The sequence below is a fragment of the Aythya ferina genome, assembly GCF_964211825.1.
Source record: "Aythya ferina genome assembly, chromosome: 2".
NCBI classification, from domain to species: domain Eukaryota; kingdom Metazoa; phylum Chordata; class Aves; order Anseriformes; family Anatidae; genus Aythya; species Aythya ferina.
The window spans coordinates 119,513,925-119,535,806 of NC_140297.1; the positions used below are offsets into that span (position 1 = coordinate 119,513,925).

Genomic DNA, 21,882 nt, shown 5'->3' on the forward strand with positions numbered 1-21,882 from the left:
TCCCCGAGCAAGAGATGGTAAAATACACTGATGATTGTAAAATACACTATGTTGTGAAAATAATTGACAAAACAGCTTGGTGAGTTCTGTGCAAGGCTGCTTGTCAGTGCATTCACCTTTAACATGGGAAGTTTCATGCTTTCTGCATCACTAATTTCAGCAGGTTGTCTGAAAAAGGAAAGACAAGAAAAGATAGAAAAGAAAGAAACAAACAACTTGATATAAGCTGCACTGTTTTTTGCATTTCCACACTTCAGAGTCCAGAACTCACTGGATTATTACTTTGGGGTGTGCAAGAAGGCAAAGCACTGGTAAATAATAGATGCCTCTTTATGACTCCAGGAACAAGGGGAGCATAGTGATGCTGACCAGGAGACCACTGTGTATTAAGGAGTCGCTGATCCACAATACAGTTCAGCTGAGTATGCACAGGTCTGTGCTGTGTCCTTCAGGCTGCGTTGTGCTGCGCTGATCCCTTGTCCTCAGGATAAACTCCACCAGCTCATTACAAAAAAGGAGCCTGCAGGCAGCTCCCTCTTTGTGCTAGTGATTACGCCACCTGCGTGGCCTTGCCTTTATCTGACAATGCAGCAAGAAGTTCTCATGCAAACATCCTCTATGATAGTTGTTTTCTTGTAAGAAAATTATACAAGAGCTCGAATAACCAAAGAAGGAGTTTCCTTCCACAGATGGCATCTGCTAGAGTGTGCCATGGGAGAAATCCATCCAGGGTCAGTCTGATGTTGTATGAAAGTAGGGTTCACAGCATTTGAAGGGGTGCAAGAGTTACACACTATATATATCACTTTTCTTATTCTTAGTAAAACAGATATTTCACTAAGCCATTTGTAGATGGCTTAGTTTTCTTACTGAGATCCAGAAAACCTGCTGGACTATTGCTCCTACTCACCAGTGCAGGATAGGGAGCTACAACACAACTAACTCCTGGCTGAAGGGTAAAGCCCTGTGCTGTAAGCACCGCACTGCATTGCAATGGGCTGTGGAGCAGGCGGGCTGCTGCTACTTTCATCTTGCCACCAAAATATATGATAAACATGGGGAAGTATATAAATATACATAGCATTTGTGTATGTAAAATATAATAAAAATAGGAAAAGAAAGGGAGGCTTGGTTTTATTGTGATGCTGCTTGGAGCAGTTATTGCATTATGAAAGATGGCTCAAAGCCAGAAACAAGAGGAAGAAATAAAACGAAAAAAGCTTAGGAGCAGCTGAGCATGTAAGAAAAAATAGGAATGTGAGTATGAGACTGTCAGTGCTCTAAAAGTAAGGACAGCAACCCGAAGAGCTGCTCCTAAAGGAAGGTCAATGGGATCCTTCACTGAAGTCTCTCAGATGCTGTGTACCTGAAGCATCCCTGGAAGCAGGCCTCTTAACAGTGGTCAACTAATTTGAACTAATGAAAAACAGGAGAAATCCAAACACAGTAGGTTTGTGTGATGTCCGTAGGTATGGAGCTGCCGTTTGCCTTTTGGTTCTTCGTTCTTAGAAGGGTAGAGATATACACAGCTACATACAAAAAAAAAAAAAAAAAAAAAAAAGTATGCCTCTTTACATATATCCTAAGAGTTTCACAATAATTGCTCAGGTTTGAACTTGTCCACTTTTGGAAGCGGAGTTTCATCCTGATCTTTTGAGATCCTGCCTCATGGCACCTGTGACGCCTGCCCTGCTTTTCCAGCGCTCCTCCTGCACACAACACAGCCTTGGCCGTGCCCCCACACCCCAAACCTTCCCCGCTTCCTTTAAGCCAGTCCCTGCAGGCTTTCAGCAGCACCGTGGGACCTTCCAACACGCAGAACCCCTCTCAGGTGCTGGAGGCCGAGCAGCAAGCTACGGGTTTTGGGCGAAGCGGGTCAGAGAGATGAAACAAGGGCAGGGCGGTGGGGGAAGCGGGCTGCCTCCTTTAGGGTGCTTCTCCGTGTGTTATTTGCAGGACCCGCGTGCTTACTCGCTTTCACACTTATATATATGAAATGAAGGCGATTTCCCAAACCACCTTTCCCTTCACAGGCAGCAGAGCGCTGCTGTTTGCCCAGAGGCCTCCTCCGAGCACGCCGCCCCCCCCCCCTTCCCTCCCCGGCCATGGCGGCCTGAGGGGCCGCGGCGGGGAGGCGGCCCCGCGCCTCCTCCTCCTCCTCCCGCCCCGGGAAGGGCGGTAGCAGGCGGCTGCCCGGCCCCACGCACCGAGGGGGCGCCGGGAGCCCCAGCTCGGCCCCTGGGCGGGCTGCCGGGGCCGGGGCGGAGCTGTGCCGAGCCCAGCAGAGCCGGGGGGGGAGCGGCCGGCGGTGCCGGTGCGTATCGCGCAGCGTGGGGCTGGGCGGCGGGGACCGGACCCCACCGCACCGTCAGGGCTGCGGGGCTGGCGGCGGGCTCGGCTCGGCCCCGGATGGGTTTTATCCCCCTCCTCCGGCCCCTCTGGCCCCTCCGGCCTCCGGGGTGTTATCACGGGGTCGAGGTGGCGAGGCCGGAGGGTGCGGGGCGCTGCCCGGGTTGCTCCGCCAGCCCCCAGGGCGGCCCCGGCGCTGTGGGGTTGGGGAGCGGGGGGCGCTGCCGCTGGGGTGCTCGCCCCCTTTTGGTGTCTGCTCGTGGCCTGGTGGTGCTCGTGGAGAGCTTGCCTGAGGTCCCTGGGATGGGAAAAGTGGTGGGAGAAGGGAGGCGAGACACGTGTGGGGTGCCAAAAAATGAGGGGGGGTCAGTTTAGAGCCTGCTGCCCCAGCGTGGGTGCTGCACCTGCGGCAGCGATTTCTCCTCAGGTAGGCACGTGAGGCGCCGAAGCACGGTTTGTGAACCCCATAACATCGCTGGGCCCTTCTGACATCCCACCTCTTTCCCCCTGTTGTGCCATTTGCCGTGTGGGTTTGCTGACTGGTTGTGTCGGTGCGGTGGGGTGCTCCCTGTCCGCCGCTTTTACGAGCATCGCTCTGTGAGGCATGCTTGCTGGGACACGTAAAAAGTCTTCTTAAGCAACTATCGTCCTCTCCTACAGGAGTCCGATCTTCGCTGCTGGAGGGAGGTCTCCTGAAATACCAGCCAACGCGGTGCTCCCTGCCAGCCTTCCTGCGTGTCATGAATTGAAAGCTTCCTACGCTACCGGTAGGTGCTGACTCAGAGCCTCGACGTTAAATTGGGCAGTGCCAGTCCTCATTCTGCTGTTTGCAACTCTGTCAAGCTGCAGCAGAGCGCAAACCAACAATGTTCTTGTTAGCATGTCTTGTTGCTGTTCTGGGCTGTGTATGTGTGGCAGGAGGCCTTGGCAGGAGACAAAAGACGTGAAAGCAAATGGTTGATATCAACAGTATTGCTGCTTGGTGAGGGACAGTGCTTTAGGTCTTCGTAGACTACTTGGTGAGAAAAGCAACTACTTCTTTTTCTTCACTTGGATTCTTCCGGCAGTTGAGTAACTGCATTTGGTACATCAGCTGCTGTTAGGGCATCTTTCGTGGTTGGGTATCCTGAAAGACTCCTTAAGCATGTGTGCAAACAAAATGGTAACCTGGGTTCTCTAGTGTGTGTCGGGAAACAATCCCTGGCAGGTGCTGCAATTGAGTGAGAAATCACTCTGGTATAGAATTCATAGAGGAAGATAAAAGCAGAGCATCTGAAATGCTCTTCTTCTAGCCTCTTAAAGGATAAGATTGAACTAGCAGTCAAGTACTGCTCAGGTACTACTACTGAGTTCAATGGGAGTGCTTTGCAATCACATCTTGACTGTGTTGAAGGCACTAACTATTATTCTTGTGCATTTTTCTTATGGTATAGCAGTGAGTGTATGGGCCAGTGTACAAGCCTTTCAACAGTAGGAAGCAAAAAGACGAGCTGTGAAAGGCAGTTTAACTTGTATCCACCAATGAATGGAATAAGCCAATGTTGGCAACATTGCTGACTGTGAACAGATGCCTGCTCTTTGAAGTGGCTGGTAGCTTTGCATTCAGGCAGCACAATTCATATACGTTGACCTGGTACTAGTGTCTCATGAATGATAAATTGGAACTAAACTCTTCAGTTTCTGCCTTGATGATCTGTTTCAGTACCTCAAAGCCGGTAGGTGAGGATTTTGGAGCTATTTTGATGGTAGGCTATGTGACCAAACAATAAATTCCCTTTCGCAGTGGAACACAGGCATATGAAATTTAACTGTAAGCACATAGAGTTTGAGTGCCTACGTATTGATTTCTTTCAGTACTGTAAGCTTGCCACTCAAAATTCTCTTGGCAGTTGCTTGTCTCCATTAAGGAGCAAATCATATTGCTTAAAACAGGGTTTTGAAGACTATGCTGAGTTCTGTTAAAAGTCCCTTTCCTGTCAGCTTCATTTAGGCACTTAATTTAGCTAGTTAGCTAAAACTTCAGGCTCTGTATCACTTACATAGTGAGTAACTGCACACAGATTCACTTTCCAGCCCCAGAAGTAGGAAAAATTTCATGTGAATGGTCCTTCTAACTATGACTAATTGCCAGACAGTCATTCTTCTGCATCGTTGCATGCTCCAAGCTTACAAAGTGTATTGAAATTAGAGACTCGGCCTAAGCAGCAAAAGCTTTGGGGACTGAAACAGTGAAGCAAACAGACCTTTCTCAGCTGTGTTACCACACGTAGCTTTACTGGTAGTAATATTTGCTGTAAGAGTACAAACAAGTCACAGGGATTTTAACTGAATGACTGCTTGGGGAGGGAGAAATCATGCAAGTAGTTATACCAAGTGATTCAGCTCTCTGCTGAACGGAGCCGTTTAACATTCTGCTCATGCACACAACTGCCCTTGCTGCATACAAGAGTTGTGCACTTGGATCAGTTTCTTGGTTCCTTCCCAAGCAGTCTTTTCTTCCTTCTCGTCAATATCAAATGGAAACAGTGGGTCCTTAATGTGTTGGAAGCGTATTGCTGTTCGTACCTGCTGTGTATGTGAGATGTTGACAAATGATAGGGAGTAACGATAAGAGAGTATTTCTCTCAGCTGATGTATTTAAGAGATTGCTAAAGAAATACTGTGTGTGTGTAATGAAGGATGAGTTTTGCTTCCTTCCCCTCCTCCTCCTCTCTGGGTAAGCCAGCAAAATGAGCTCTAACTATCCTCTGCAGCTTCTGTCTGTGTGATTCTCAGTGCTGTGTTTTGTGTCCCACTGAAACAGCATTGCTCAGCTTCAGGGAAACCATTGCAGACTGATAATACATTAACATACTTGATTTCAATCTTTCTCTAGACACCGGTGGAACTGATTCACTGAAGAAAATTATACCTGTCCCAGCAAAAACAAACCACTGTGTTGCCTCAGACAAGTGGGTAGACTCCTTTTTAAAGGAGAAGGTAGCTTTAGGGCTTGAAGGCTTACTAGAAGGACTAACACTGTTTTTCCTAGCAGAACTGAAAAGCAGGAACAAACAGGAGTATTTTAACCTCTACTGGAGAAGGAGGTTGTATCCTGTGTCTGTGATAGCTTGCAGGTGACCGATCCAGTTTGTTCTTCCAAAATGTGTTAGAGAGGGCTTTGTTAGTCTCTCCAGCAAAGCCTTCACTCTGAACACTGATTCTGTCCTTTAACGTTTGAGCAAAAGGTAGGTGGCCACTTGGCACTCTGTTCTACTCTAGGTTTCTTTCTCCCAGTCTTGGATATTAACAAGATCTGTTATTGTTACAGGCTTTTTTTTTTTTTTTTTGCTTACCCAGTGCTCTTACTGTCTTTTCTTGCTGAGAGCCTTCTCGTCTTACAGTAGTGGAAGAGCTCCCTGCATCTGTTTTCAGTTTTGAATGTTTGTAGTGCAATTGAGCTGCCTCTCCAATGCAGCAGTGTAAACAAGTTGTGGAACTGCTTTTTTGATTTTCAGGTTAGTATAGGAAAACTAACTGTGTTAGACCAGTTATGTTCCCTGTAATCATTAACTGACTTTAGGAATCTTGATTCATCAGGCTCAAGCCTGGTGTGTCAGGTGAAGATACCAAACTGGAGACATCAAGTTTGGGCAAGCTCTTCTATTATTGTTGTTTTTGGCAGCAATACAATGTGTATCAGAGCCTTCTGAGGCTGCTTTGAAAATTTGACTCCTCTTACTGTACTCTTGTGCTTCTTAGAAAGAAGGTCAAATCTACAAAAATGTTTGAGTATCTGATTCCCCTTCAAATCAGGTTTGTGGGATCAGGTATCTGAGTTCTGAGTATCTAAGAATTGATTATACCAGTCCCTGATGAGAATTTGAGGCCTCCATGTGAATGTGGATTCTGTTCCCCACGGTTAGCAGTCAAAATAAGTCTCAGTTAATTCTGAAGACGTGGGTTAAAAAGTGTACAACTTTTTTTTTCACCCTGCCCACCCCCCAATGCCTCTTAAAAGCTTAAGTGCTTTGCTAATATGAAGAATTTTAATGCCTCTTAGGGGCATGACTGCGTGCTGGACAGTTGAGAACAGCTTGTGCATTAAACGTGTTCAACATAGGAAATAATCATCTTTCTCATACTGGTGTTAATATTTAAGGGAGAAAAGTGAGTTATTATTAAGCCATATCTTATAGAAAAGACACTGCAAAATTGGTTCTTTTATGTCTTTATTAGAGATGAGTACTGAAGCAGAACAGCAGCTTCTCCATGATGCTAGAAATGGAAATGCTGAAGAAGTTAAGCAACTGTTGGATACCATGAACAAAGGAGAAATAATCTTTGATATCAACTGTAAAGGTTAGTAACCCTCCTCAAATGTTTAACCTCGCTGTTGAAGCCACAGATAGTGGAATTGTCACTGTCAGTATAACCTTGTTTTCTTTGGAGTGCTCAACAGAGTAATAAAAAAAACTTATACAACAGTTTTTACCCTGTGGCTCTTAAGACCATACTTGCATAGGGGAGAGAGCATAAAAGCAGAGTACAGAAGTATGTACAGAAACTGAGTAATTCACGGAAGCCAGAAATGTCAACAAGACAAAAAAAAATCAGTACCACTTTCTACTTACGTTCAAGCTTATGTCAACTTTGGAGCTCTGTAATATTAAACAAAACAGACCATGGTGCCATGGGATGGTTTTGGGAGGTAAAGAGTCTCCATCAAGGCTGCAGAAAAGATCAGGTACTGTATTTGTGCTCTGCTAAATATGATTTTTAGGCCCGTGTTTCATTATCGTGCAATGGCAGCAGCTTTATCTCTTGTCACGTGTGAGCACAGTTGGGATAAAGGCATAGCTTTTGCTGTGTAGTGTACTAGGTCACTTGGGAAATGAAAGTAAAACTGCTAGTTGTCTGTGTCTGGGTCTTTGGCCAATGTTAAAGTTTGGCATATGCATAGCTCACATAGTTAAGCTTGCTGAGCGTTAAAACTTCAAACTGGGGCTGGCTCAGCAAGCTTGTTAGCAGTAGCAGTCTGCCCTATTTCTTTATTCATTTAGCAGCTTTATATTTCTTTACACAAGTATGTTTCTGGTTGCTTCAAAAAAAGTGGATGTGTATCCCACTTTTTTTAGGCAGCCTGGCAATTCTATGTTTAACTGTTGAGCAACACTGAGACAATAGCACTACAGAGGGATGGGAGAGAGAGCAGCTATGCTTCCTGTCAGCCACGACAGAGGGAACACCTTGCCCTAGAGAGCAGGGAAGGCTGTTATCTAAATAAGCTCTGATCCTTTCCCAACTCTAGTTCTTAATCAGCAGTTTACTCATCCTTTTGTTTGGCTACTCATTCGTGGCTGTGTTTTTCCAATAGTTAATGTGCTCACCTCAGGAAAAACAAGTTGTGTGGAAAACCCAGACTCCTGATACTTCATCCTCAGTGAGCTAGTTCATAACTTAAAAGGAAGCTAGGTAGAGCTTGAAGGAGCTAGAATCCTTCTCCCTCACAACCGTGTCCTTTGCAAATATTCATGGCATTGTGTGTAGTCTAAACAACTGGAATAAAAAAAAGTGCTTGGAAGAGTTTGCAGAGCTTCTCAGATGTGTTCCTAAACATAATCTGAAGTCGAGAAAGCATAATGAAGTTGTATAATGTGCAGTCCTATGTTATGTCAAACAAATTAGTTTCTGGTCAGCATTCCTGCTCCCAGTTGAGTGTTGATATTGTGAAAGACTGTAGCTAGGTAGAAGAGATTGAGCTAATGAAAGGAAATGTGGATGATGTTTAGCTGTTCCTCTTTCAGTTCAGTAATACATGGCCAGCCAGCTAATACATGCTTGCTAATGGAAGGTCTAGGAAACTAGAGGGAATGTGCTGATGATAGTTGAGGTTAAACTAAATCTGAATAGGGAATCTATATGCAGTGAAATCTCTGTTATGTCCTGGTTCCTCTAAGTGTTAGAGGACAGAAGTGCAACTAAAGCGTTCTCTGGAGGAACTGTTCTGGTTGTGTGAAACCTGAGTTAAATCTCCATCCTTCCGCAGTCACTCTTTGGAGACTGGCTGTTTCAATTAACTCTCCTCCTGTAGAGTATCCCATTGAAAGCAGTCTAAGACAAATGCCAGCCAGCCAGCCTCTACTGCCTCCTCATTACCAAAACCACCGTGTATTGCTACAAATCCTATCTGGCAGTTCCCAAGAGATCAGTAATTGCATAACCACAGGATGATTAACTAAAATGCAGGCTGTAGACTGTAACTGACATTTTTGCAACCCTCAATCTTCCTCTCTTCAGCCTCTTGTCCTTCTGTCATTGCCTTCTGGATAATCACAGATCTCCCTAGAAAGTCAGGGTATGGGGATTGTCTTCAATGCTGCAGAAGTGCCTTCAGGACTTGCATCCCATGTGGTAAAGACGCTTGGCTTGGAATAAAGTACTTCTGGAGGAGGTGGAAGGATGTCCTGGAGGTAGTGTAAATCGCTCCTGAGCGTGCCTTGGGAGACTCAAGTCTGACAGGTTAATGCGCCTGGGTGTCTTGTCTTCCCAAGGCTGACACTGTTTCTGAGGCTGTACTCTAGGTACACAAGCATGAAGTCTTACAACAGTGGTCCCAAGCATCCCAATTTCAGACAAAGTGAAGAAAGGGAAAATAAATCCACACTTCTCACACTTGTTATGCTGTGGCTGGATTCTAGTCAGTCAGTGCTTGCAGATAAGCAAGATTTGCTTGATGATAATCCAGCTAAGCGGTGTGAACTTCCCTTTCCAGTTTTCTCAGTTTGCCAGCTTCAAAAAAAGATATCCACGTTAAAACACCAACAAACCAGGGTTTCATCCAAAACGGTCATACTTCCTATGGCCATCTTCTTAAATTCAAGAAAATAGAATGTTTAGGACTTTGCAGACAAAACAAACAGAAAAACCACAGAACTGTGAAATAAAGACAATGGTCAATAGTGTCATGCCACGATATTCATTTGAATGTCTATAGAGTAGCCTGGCAGACCACAACCAAAATATGACTGCCTTGATTGTCTTAATTCTGTAAATAAATGGTAACATTTGAGAGTTACAGCTAACTGCCATCAAAGCAAAGAATTGGGTAGGGGAGGTTGTTTTGTTGTGCTAGTCTACTTTTATATCCCTGCGTTCTTCCCGGTGTAATGATGTCCTGTTGTTAAATAAATAAAGTAGGACACATCAAAGTGCAAACATTTGTGGTCACTTGAAGAGGAGTAACAAATGCCTCAAGGTTGAGAAGTAACATGTTGGCTAACATCAAAAATGCAAACACTGAGTGGGTGCAGAACAAGGGCCTCTGGCACTTTATTGAATAAGAACTGCAAATCTGGACAGGTTCCTGAATTTTTCATGACTGAAGTCCTTGGCAGCAGCATCGCCTTGTCAGTGCTATAACTAAGCACTGTCTTTGGCTAATTGTATGAATTCAGTGTAGCTAGGCTCCTTTTTGTGGTCTTTGGAAGAACCTTCTGCTCTACTAGAGTGAGGGGTGAATGATGTCCATTTAGTGTGTGTTACCAAGCATACATAGCCCCAGAGTTAGTGATCCACACAGCATTTGTCTGCTGTGGTACTTGAGCCCATTGGTTATATAGGGCAGGAATTCTGCTGTAGGCCGGATGAGGGGAAGGTATTAAATCTGGGGTTGGAACAACAGAAGGAGCAGAGAAGAAGGAAACAAACCAAAGAAACGGCCAATAGAATATAGAAATATTAGCTGGAAACAATCATAAGAAATGGGAAAGTGTTTCAGCTGTGATCTACATTCTAATGTTACTTTGTAAAATGAGAGCAGAAAGAGAATGACAAACTTGAAAGTCTGCTCAGCAGTTCTTTTTTCCTCATGCAAGTGGCTTGTTTCCTCATGGCAAACTTACATTGTTTACATGTTCCCAACTTCAGCATACACAAAAAGGGAAACATGACGGTGGAAGTAACTTAAATTATTTTCTAATGCCTCATTTTCATTTTGCTTCCAAACAGAGTGATAGCTTTTAGGTGGCCCTCAGAATGCTGTGGGTCTGTTGCTTAGTAAAAAAGAAACGCACAGCATCTTTTCTTAACATGTGTCAGCATTGCAATGGGCAAGTAAGAGGCATTTGTCAACTTAGTTATTTTTAATGCTTTAATATCTTAATTGTAAAGAAGTGATTGTAGGACGGTTCTTGACTTTCAATCATACAGCCAGTCCTCCAAGACATGCTTTAAATGCTCCCTAAGAAAGACTTTGTGGGTTGGAATCTGTGACTTTCTCAAACTACATAGTGATTTAATAGTTTAGATGGCATAATACTGATGCTTCCACCCTCCTTGTTCCTCTGTTACTGTGAAGAATAAGGGTACGTACAAAGCTCCAAACGCATGACAAAGTCTTTTTTGTGCTCTGTGATCAAAAGTTAATTTACCTGACTCTGTTTTGTGTCTTTTAGGCAGAAGTAAATCTAATATGGGTTGGACACCTCTGCACCTTGCATGCTACTTTGGACATGCTGTTGTGGTAGAGGATTTGCTGAAGGTATATTTCTATTTACCTCAGTGTATAAGGCTGAAAAATCTTTGTTATTTTAGAAGCACTTAGTATTTATTCAGTTTTTTGCAATAGAAGAAAGTATTTGTTGCAGAGAGACGGAGCCATTCCTACAGTTTATCAGCAGGTAATGGAGATAACTAAGCTGATCCTCAAAATGAACGAGTAAAATAGTTGCAGTATTAAGACCAGCCCAGTTTATAAGGATCCAAAATAGTAATATTGGAAGTCTCTGAGATACTGCAGTAGTATGCAGCTGTTACTTAGAACAGTGTTTATCAGTGCTAGCAGTGCTAAGCTGACTTTCTCATTAAGCATGTGTGCCACCTATGTAACCATAACCAGATCTATCTTACTGTGGTATATAAAGTGTATAATTTAGGAAATTTCACTTAGTGAGTTTTAAGTAAGTCCAAAATGTTTCACGTGCAGGCACTTATGTTACTGAACTCTAAGTTTTATGTAGAAGTATTTGCAGAACTCTGTGCAGGGTAACTTGTATGCAGTTTTTTTTTCTAGGCACGTGTTACTGTAGTTTGACTCATTATTTCTTTCTTACATCTTTGAAATGATGAACTGTTAACCTTTGTGGTCAAACCTAACCTATTTGTATCTTTGTAGTCACATCTGCACTGTGTTTTGAGTTGTTTCTGGCTGAGGTTTTTTCCCCTCATCTCTCACAGTAACTTCAACCAATCCTACCTGTATTATACCATATTCTTGTTTGAAAGATTTTGCTGTAGATGGTAGGAACATGCGGAACAGTATCAAATACAAAGGTAGCTAATCAAAACTTGTATTTCATTCAGAATAAAGGCTACCAACCATAATCATGACTCTAAAGCAGGAAACAAAGGTGACATTTCTCTAGAACTCTTCTCTAGCCTACGTGCCTGCTCAGTAGATAATGTTGTTCTCGATCCAAGAGGGCTACTTAAAGCAAAAGGTAAAGTTTTGTCACTTAACATAGTTATCAACACTTCCAGAGATGAAAGGCTGTGTGTAATTTTAAGTGTTTTCTTCAAAGCTTGTAGTGCTCTTGAAAAGGTATTATTTAAAGAATAAATAGAGTGATAAAGGAGGCTGTGCCCTGCTGAAAGCTAGGCATGTAGTGTGCTCTCTCTACTTGTGCCTAGGTTTTGTGCTCAGTGACTTAGCAAGTGAGGAATTGTCAGGAACAGGGCCCTGGAACCAGAGTCAGACAGCAGTGGTCTGATTGAAATTACGTGATCTAGACAGAAGCCATAAAGGTACACATGTCCTGTCCTCTTCCTGAGCTTCTGAGAGGTTAGGCAAAGAAGAATAGAAAAATCCCTACAGAAGACTGGTAAGATCTTCTGGTTTCCTATGTAGTATGCCAAGCAGTCTTCCTTTCAGAGAAACAGTATGGGATGGGGAAGGCATGTGACAAGAGGAAGTGATATTCAAGCCAAAGATTACAGGAGGGAAGGGAGGAGATACAGGTTATGTTTCAGGTAGGTACCATCTTAATGCTGACAAGGAAGTTTTCTCTTCAAGTGAAAGTGCAGCAATATTTGCCAGAGAGAATATTACTTGTTAAATTGGCAGCACCAGCAGACTAGTGCTGCTATGTGTATACAGCTGTGATATGCACATTCCCATTGCTATTGCAGTTCTTTCAGTAAGTTGGAAAAAAAAATAAAAAAAAATAAAAATGCAAAACCGGCAAACTAAAAAAAACAATCCCACAAACTGTTAAACTTTTTCTGTTTGCCTTCTAAAAAGCAAAAGAGATGCCTGGAAAAAACACAAGAGACTTTTCCTTTTTAAACAGCTTGTACAGTTCTGGCTATGAATCTTGCATACATAATTCACCTTTATTTCCTGTATGGTTGCATTAAGCTCTGATCCAATTTTGTCATGAGGCCCCCTTTAGTCAGAAGGAGTATCTATGCAGTTCCTGTTGGAAGGACATTCAGATACCTTTTGCTCTTGCCATTTAGGCTGGTGCGGATGTGAATGTGCTGAATGACATGGGAGACACTCCGCTCCATCGTGCAGCTTTCACAGGACGTAAGGTAAAGTACATTAGCTTTTCTTTTTAAGTTTCACTCATGGGATTGCTAAGGAAACTCTAGCAGTAAGATCACTTCACAAAGATATTTATACAGCATCTCTCTGAAGAAGACTTATCGTTTGTTTTGGTACAGCGTGTTCAAAAGAACTGTGCACATTGCATAGCTGCTGTAACTCTGTCCAAAACAAAAACACGGTACAAATATCTTCTTTTCCTGAAGACAGGAGAAGACTGGTCTGTGGTTTTCTGTGGTAGGCTATGTCGTATCTTTTTTGGCTTTTTGGTGGTGACAGTGTGTCTGGCAAACAGAAAGAAATAGTAGTGTTTGTCTTCCACTGACGTGCTGTGCATCAGTTGTGTAACTAACTGGAGCTTCTGCTCTGCTTCGGCTTTATGCCAGAGAAAATGCTTAAGTGTGGCACTATCTGTAGCTGCAGGTGCTAGTTACCATGTGGAGAACAGTGTAAAGATCTCTGCTAGGAGATCTCATCTACTGCTAAAGTACAACAGGTCAATTTGTGCCCGGTATGTTTGGGTAAGAGGAGTAGGAATTGTTCCTCCTAATTAAATGCATATTTGCATAGACAGAAAGCACGTTTTATTTTAATCTCAGGGGCTTCTGGAGGGGCAAAAACATCAATTTAAAAATAAATTATCTTATCTTTAAAAATAAGACAGACCGTTTGCTGTCTGGAACTGTTGTTTCTTCATAGATAAGTAGAACTAGCGGGCTTCTTAAAGGTCTGTGATGTGAGACTAGTTTGATTTGTTCCCTGCTTCCTATCATTATTCCCAAACTAGCACTACATCTGTGAATAATCACTTGGCCCTAACGAAAAAGTGACTATTTAGCCACAAGATTTCTCTTATCAAGAGCCAGTAATATTATTTTAACCTGTTGAATTCAGTATTTAGACCAGATACACATACATGCTTTTAAATCAGAGTGGGTCTGCTCAGCCATAACCCTGTTAGTTCCCTCAGCCTGGCTGCTGTGAAAGAGAAGGTGGCAGTTAGTCCTGCTCTTCAATCTCTCAGAAACATTCCTTCCTGTTTTCGTTAGTGGTGATAGGTTATTGTACCACTCCTCCTACAGGATGTCAAAAGCTGGAAAGCTGGGTTCTGGCCTTACCACAACTGGAATAGATAAACAGTGTTCTTCAAATTGTTTTCCAGGAGGTGGTGATGTTACTCTTGCAGTGTAATGCTGATACTTCTATTGTTAATGGGAGTGGAGAGACAGCAAAAGAAGTTACTCATGATAAAGACATAAGGAATATGTTGGAAGGTAACTTTAGTAGGTTATAGACCGTTTGTTAAACACTTGTGCTTTCTAAAAGCTGTTATTTTCTTGCAAGCTATAAAAGCTCAATTGAATTTTCTATCTAAATATGGTAATTAGAAAGAAAAAATACACTTTTTTTTCCTGAATTACTGATGGGTTATTTTTTCTATGGTATGTCTGCAAGTGACTTGAAGAGCTATGTATTATAAATGTTAATAGCATTATTCAAGTAAATATTTCAATCCTGTTGGGCTGATCCTTGCTACAGCTCTGAATAGTACATGGCAGTCAATGCTGTAGCACTCTCAAAAAGGAGAAGTTGAAGTCAAGAATAGAAAATGGCTTTGTCAACAAGATTGATAAAAAGCAAAATTCTGAACAGCTTGCAAAGGTGACTCAGTGTTAGATCAAATTTAGAGCTTGTTGTTGCAGTCTTGGAGCTTATCCCAAACGAAGAAGAAGAAATAAAAACAAAAACCAACCTTCCCACATTTCTTCCACCATCTTGTAGGTGATGAAAGTGAGGGAAGTGGTGTCCAAATACCTACATAGCATCACTATTTACAGTTCTGGAGAGTCCAAGAGCTGTTACTTCCTAGTGTTACTATGTACTGCCCCTAAATACTGTTGAAGAGCTGCGTCCAGTGCTACAGACTGTATATGTGAGAAGGGATCTCTTCTGGTTTGACACTCAGTTGCACAGATAAAAGTCCTTACCAATGCTCATCTGCTGGATTGTAAGAGAATAATAAAAATTCTGTGGGATGAAAGGAAGAATAGGAGAGAAATTGAAAGGAACACAAGGAAGATATGATGGGGCTGGCATGTAGTTTTCTCATCTTCTATTTTACTGGAGGCTGGATTTGGGCTATAAATGTTTAAAAGTAATTAATGCATGTGCATACACATATTTGCATGTCTTGTCAAATATTATTACTTTTCTGAACGTCAGATTTTTGTCTTTGACACAGTTGCTTCTGAGTAAATAATCCATTTATACCTATCCCAAATAAATAATACTGTAATTGCTACTTTCTTCCTACGCTTGTGTACTTCAGACATACCTGCCAGTTCATTGAGACTGATTGATTGTATTTTATTTTTATTTTTTCTCTAACAGCAGTGGAAAGGACACAGGAAAGGAAATTGGAAGAAGAACTCCTAGCAGCAGCAAGAGATGGGGAAACAGGGAAACTGTCTGCTTTGGTAAGGATTCAAGTACTTGCAATACTTCAGTGTCCAATGGTTGAAGCTATGACGGTAATGTGTAACAAAGTGACATTGAGCCTTGCATTTCAAAGTGCTGTGACTTCTGAATATTAGTGTTTTTATAATATTATGTTGGTAAGATGCTGAAGCCCCAGGTGTTTATTGGCCACCTTGTTGGGGGTTGCAAAGCAGTTGTTTTCTACGTCTTTCATGTTAGTTTTCTAAATAGTCTTCATATAGTTGTAAATTCCAGTGTTCTGGATCTCTTGACATAGCAGTGTGTTTTCACTGCAGTATGGCCTATTTTCAGTCTTGAAAGTAACCTTTTGTCTCCACCAACCACTGCAGCTGGAGTCTCTAGTTTTTAATGAACAGTAATCTGCACAACACAGTTCCTCTCTGAGAAATGCTTGAAGATTTGGTATATGTGCACATACATTGAAAGTAATTTAAACTGAACAGCACCAAGGTATAGTAAGGCTATGGGAGAAGCAGAATCACTGAAGAATTGAGACCAGAATGTGCCTCTAAATTATCTAGTCCAATTAAATAACCGCTTGCAGAACAGAGTCAACTGTAGCAGGCTGCCAAGAACCAGTTGTATTTTGAAGCAGGGCCTCAGTGTTTAACTCAAGTTTTCTTGAGAGTACTGAAGAGTTTCCTTGGAAGTCAGATGTGCATTGTGGAACACTTTCCATCTAATTAGTATCTTTAGTCTTAAAAGGTAATATGTTAAAGCAGTCTGAATGTTCCTATTTGCTTTTAATGGAAAATTCACAACTGTGGGATTTGTATGTTTAATGATTTGGCATTCTGTTAATTTTACCCTCATCTAAATTGATCCCTTCAAGGCTCAAGAGCCCTTGTCCGTCCAACTACCTGCATGGAAACTTTTTAAATCTTCAGTTAGCCTTGTTGTTCTTATCTGTACTTCTTGTACTATCCTCTGAACTGGAGAGAGAACCAGAGATGTACAGAATACCTCGTGTAGAAGAATAGTACATTAATGTACTGGCATGATTGTACTAATTGTAATTAATATGCTGGCATAAGTGGTCTGTTCTTGATTCTGATGATTCATAACACCTGCTGCATTTGACGTTGTGTGCCTGTTGACTATTACAGTAATATGGGGAAAGAAACAGAAAAGGGTGACTCCTCTTAGTAATCTGTTGTTAAAGAGCTTTGTGCTTTTTTTCATGTGCCATGTAACCGTATATCCACATATAATTCTTGCTGTAAACTTTTTTCATTTCTAAGCTATGTATACATTTCAGATGTAGCATCACTGAGCTGTGTATATGTGAGGACAGCTATATGTGGACCTCTAAACATCTCAGAGCACTTAAGTGTTTTTTGTTTTTTTTTTGAGCCCAAGATTAAGTAGTGACATGGGTTTTTCCCAGAATCCTTTGAATTGGACCTGTGACCATTGCATTACAATTTTAAAACTACCGCTGATTCTTGAGGAAACCCAAAGAACTTTTTTCCATTTTACTTTTCTAACCTTAAGTAAAATCTCAATGGAGAGTTTGTGTAGCTCTCCTGAATGGCCCTTTATCTTGAGAGTTCCTTATATTTTGCCTACTGATGTTCAGGACTTCTCTGTTCCTTTTTCTTTTTTTTTTTTTAATTATCAGACTATAATACTTATGAAACCACTTTAGCTGGTTAAGTCTTCTTTTGTGAGACATAATAGACTAGAATTTATTCTCAAGTGCCCTCCTTTTGGAACAGAACAGCACTTACTTGAAAGATACCTTTATTGTTAATTCTCCTTTATCCTGATAATTTTACTAAAAAATACTGTGGTGTGTATTTTAACCCAATTGTCTGAGAGAAATAACTTAATTGTATAGTTTCTCCATATAGTTCTCTCCATTTCTAATTGAACTTCACACCATTTTCTCTCCTTTTTCCTGCATATGTTTCTAACCTTCTAGTTACTCCTATTGTAGTTTCTTAAAGTCAACCTAATGGTGTCTCTTGTGCTTTCCTTCTGTTGAGATTCTCACTAGATCACAGTATGTTTTGCTACTAAAAGTTAGACGTTCAGTAGCTGTCTTAAATGGGGTTCTTCAATCTACATGAGTCAAAACCAGTAAGCATTCTTCCTCTGAGTTCTCAAAAACTTACTTGTACATACACTGACATGGCTGGAGGTTTTCTTGTCTCAATGAGTCTATGCATGAAACTTCCTTCACATAGTACCTCGTGACAAGGTAAAAGATTCTGAAAGTACAGTCAAGTGGCTTAAAAGGTGCTTTGATGGGCAGTGGTAGGGCAGATATAAAACAGCTGCTCTGAAGGAGTAAAAATCTGTGCATGCTCAGGGACTTGGGTATTTGAGATCTTGGTGTTGATGAGGTTATACTTTTACAAGCTGTTTCTTCTTGACTTCTCTTTCCAGTTAAACTGTACATAACAGTTGTAGCAGTTTATCCTTTATGAGGCACATTAAGCTGGTTAATATTGATGCTAACTTAAATTGTTGCCACAGGAATCCTGTTATTAAGGAATAATTTCTCTGATATAGCGTGTCTGACCTAGAGAAACTCAGTTTAAGTCTTCTACAATTGTCATCAGGCACTTGTAAATCTAGTTTCCCAAGACTGCTGAACACCAACTTAGTGTTTTTATTAAGAAAGTTCCATTTGGTTTGGAAGTTTAACGATAATTGTGTGTATACATCGAATAGCCACATATTACAGTGGAATTAGTGGTATTTTAGGGGTGGTACTGGTGTCATGCTTAATAACCTTTTTCTTTGAGAAAAGGGTCAGTTTCTCAAAGCCATGTCTAATTAAAACTCTTTTTTTCCTCTCTTCAGTTACATAGCTGCTTAAATCTTAAGTTTCTGTGGTAGTTAGATGTGAGAATATAGCAAAACTGTATGACAGGCTGCCTATACCAGGAACTTTTAAATGGCTGTTGCTTTTGAAGTGCTGTCACTGAGAATGACAGGCCTACCACCCTACTACACAAAACCCTTATTCTCTGAAGCAGTGTGGCTGCATAAACTTGTTTTGGATGGAGTGCTGGCCAGTACTAACTTTCAGACTGTGGATAATAGTCTTCCACAAAAAACAGTAAGTTTTGGCTCAGCTCAAAAGTCGGATAATGTAACAGATGACTGAACCGTGGTTTTGGGGAGTTCTCTCTGACACTGTGTGGCTTAGCAAGATTCTGAGCAGAGAAGGATATAGCATAGAAAAAAAGTTCCTTACTACAGCTGAACATTTTCCTTGATTGCTGTAGTCTTTGCCTTTCTCAGAACATCTGCTACCTGCCTGTTTCATTGCCAGACCTGCACAACTGTTCCTAACTAGGATACTTCAAGCTTTCAAAAGGATGAAGGTGGCATCTGGAGGGGGGGAGGGGAAACTGGTAAGCCAACCAAACTTTTTTTTTTTCCAGTTAAACAAGCCCAAACCACCTGATATCAACTGTACAGATCAGATGGGGAACACACCATTGCATTGTGCAGCATACCGTGCCCATAAGCACTGTGCATTAAAACTTCTGAAAAGTGGAGCAGATCCTAAAATAAGAAACAAAAATGGTGAGTACCAAATAAAAGTACATAAAGTGTTAAGATAAAACAAAAACTTAACTGCTTCTATAAGCTATGTTACTTACAACTTAATGTTCAGGGAAAATCTTAGTGCTTTACAAGCTCTGTATCAGTAATACAGGTAGCCCAACATTGACTAAATTGTAGGAGACTTACAAACTGTGGTGAAATACTTCTCATACAAGCTCTTATTTTCCTACCTTAGCCATTTCTAGAAAGTTTACTTGTTATCTGTCTTAACCATGAAACGTGCCCGGCTTTTGTTTTCTGATGCTAAACACTGAACTTTAGACACTGGTAACAAAAGTGCTAAGGTTGAAGGCATGACCCAGACAAAGTGACTCTTCAGGAAAAGGCTTCTGATCATTAGATTAATCATGAAAGCAAGTCCAGGAAATCTTTACGCAGATGTTATGCAGATTTTGTATTTGTCATCTGATTAAAGGCACCTCCACCTTGATAACTGTGAATGTTCCAAACTGTTTTACAAAATTGAAGTGCTGAAAACAAATTTAAATAACTAAGAGCAAAGGCTCCCTTGGTGGCTGGCAGAACTCTGTAGGGCAGCTCAGTGCCTGAAAGTTCAGAATCCTTGGTCATCTTCTGCCCCGGGGGAGCTTGGGTTCCCCGTTTCCAGTAAACTTCAGATGCCTGTGGGACCAGTGGGTTTGCACAGCATTAGGGTGATTATCTTAAGCCAGTTGCATCTATTTTTTATCAAATTCTCATGCTTTGTCTTGGTTACTGAGCAGATCAGACACCCCTTGATTTAGCCCAAGGTGCAGAAATGAAACTGATACTGGGAGGTAAAACTGGAAAGGTAAGAAGTTTTGTACCCATTTAAAATGCCACTTGCAAAGGTTGTCTAGTTTTGAGCTACTCCTATATAAGCTTTAATTTTTGTGCAGGTTATCAACAAACCCTTGAGAAGATACGAAGGTCTCCTGTGGAAGGTATGTCTTCTTTTTCTAAAATAGTGTATAAGATCTACAAGTATGTAACCTCCTGTACATAAGTAGCAGTTGATGGATGAGGGAGCTTTTCAATAATACATAACTTGAGTATACTGGACAAATTACAAGTTGGCTGAGTAAAGCAGTTATTAGATTTGTGGCACTCTGATCTTAACCTCTGTCCTTAGAATTACTTCTTGGTAATTTTTCTGACAAGGCTTCACTATAGTAAAACATTGTGCCTTTATCTGTGTGATAGGCAAAACACTTCTTCCCTGAATAGGTGTGTGTTTAATTTATGACTAATATTTTGCCACAAGTTCAACTTGTGAAAATCTTTAAAACTTTCAGGGAAAATGTCAGTCAAGTGCTTGTTTTTCTATAATATTTAAAGAACTTTTTTCCCCATTGAACTTGTTTTTTTAATCTTGTACAAGTGCTTTTTTATATTCCTTCATGAAATCTTTGAAGACTTGTTGAAGCTTTCTTCAGTGTAAATTTTCCTATTCGCACACACAAATATAAGAGCTGGTTTTTAAATCTAAATTACGTACCAAGACTTGTGAAAGGTAAAATTTTGCAGTTTAGATATCTTGATGTTTTGTTTCTCTTCTGATTTTCTTACAAAGTAGAATTGTGTGGTGATTAACAATCCCCGTAAAAGTAAAAAATAAAAAGCACAGTTTAAATATGTCAGTTGCTATATGACTGAATAGCAAACTTATCAAAGCTTTTGTCTTATGACATTTCCAGAAAAGAAAATAGCATTATAATTGTAAAGTATTCTCAGATGTCTGCAACCAACAAGATAGCCTGAAGAAGAGAAGGCCTTGGGGTAACCTCATTGAAGCCTTTCAATACTTAGAGTGCTTATAAAAAAGATGGAGAGCAACCTCTTGCTTGGGAGAGATAATGATAGAACAAGAGGAAAGGGTTTTAAACTAGGAGAAGGGAGATTTAGATTAGAGGTTAGGAGGAAATTCTTCACTCCAAGGGTGGTGAGGCACTGGCCCAAGCTGCCCAGAGAAGCTGTGGATGCCCCAGCCCTGGAGGTGTTCAAGGCCAGGCTGAATGGGGCTTTGGGCAGCCTGGTCTGGTGAGAGGTGTCCCTGAACATGGTGGGGGAGTTGGAACCATATGGTCTTCAAGGTCCCTTCTCACCCAAGCCATTTTATGATATGTAGCAGGTAAAATGTTTTCCTCATGACTGATGGTTTTCTGTAATCACCTTCAAGCAATCAAGCTCACTGGGAACTGTAACTGTTCAGCTTTTAACCTTACTTTTTTTCTGGTTTGGTTTTGTTTTCCTTAGAGCTCACGATTTTTTGGTTGGAAACTCTACTGGATAGTACTGGACCGTGGAGTCCTTTCCTGGTATCGGAGACAGTAAGTTCTTTATTTAAATTTCTGATAAGTGATTTAAATAATTCCAACCTTTGTTACTAAATCTCTTTTTCTTTCAAAGAGCTGATGCAGTAAATAACGAGCATCGTCAGGGATGCAAGCATCTAACACAAGCTGTGTGCACGGTAGGAAGTGAAATAAGACTTGTAACTACTGTATGATTTTTTTTAATTTGTTGTTGTTTTGTGGTAGTGTTCTGTACCTAGACGATGAAAGCTTCAGCTAGGTTGCTAAGCCTGCCTATTATTTTTACTAAGTGAAAAAGCTTGCGCTGTTGCAAAAACCACAGTGGTTCTTGTCAAGTAAAGTATTCTGTGTTGCTTTTTAGCTCTTTCACTTCTTCCCAAAGTCCTGAAAATTTAAACAAACGTAAGACTTCCTGATAGTATGCCTCTTCGGTTGTGCCAAACAGTTATTTGTAGCATGTGATACAGAACAGCAAATAACTAGTTCCTCTTGTAGCTGTTGCTGACTACTGGTGACTGAATGTGTAAATTAAATTCATTTCAGATGAGAACAAATCAGTTCTGAAGTTGA

General features: G+C 41.3%; 1 protein-coding gene across 4 annotated transcripts in view; it reads left to right on the top strand.

The window, feature by feature from the left end:
* Positions 1 to 2,207: 2,207 nt before the first annotated feature.
* OSBPL1A (oxysterol binding protein like 1A) overlaps positions 2,208 to 21,882 on the top strand; it is a gene marked incomplete at its 5' end in the record, with an annotated part of 77,083 nt that continues 57,408 nt past the window's right edge. For 2 of the 4 annotated variants that reach the window (XM_084511850.1, XM_084511859.1), the window contains 10 exons: positions 6,555 to 6,690; positions 10,785 to 10,870; positions 12,847 to 12,921; positions 14,097 to 14,208; positions 15,326 to 15,411; positions 18,832 to 18,976; positions 19,741 to 19,808; positions 19,897 to 19,941; positions 21,254 to 21,327; positions 21,407 to 21,470. In XM_084511850.1, the coding sequence (XP_084367976.1) occupies positions 6,555 to 6,690; positions 10,785 to 10,870; positions 12,847 to 12,921; positions 14,097 to 14,208; positions 15,326 to 15,411; positions 18,832 to 18,976; positions 19,741 to 19,808; positions 19,897 to 19,941; positions 21,254 to 21,327; positions 21,407 to 21,470 (891 nt within the window). Of the gene's footprint in view, positions 2,315 to 3,009; positions 3,117 to 6,554; positions 6,691 to 10,784; positions 10,871 to 12,846; positions 12,922 to 14,096; positions 14,209 to 15,325; positions 15,412 to 18,831; positions 18,977 to 19,740; positions 19,809 to 19,896; positions 19,942 to 21,253; positions 21,328 to 21,406; positions 21,471 to 21,882 lie in introns of those variants that run through there. The other 2 variants (XM_084511858.1, XM_084511860.1) reach the window with 2 other exon arrangements.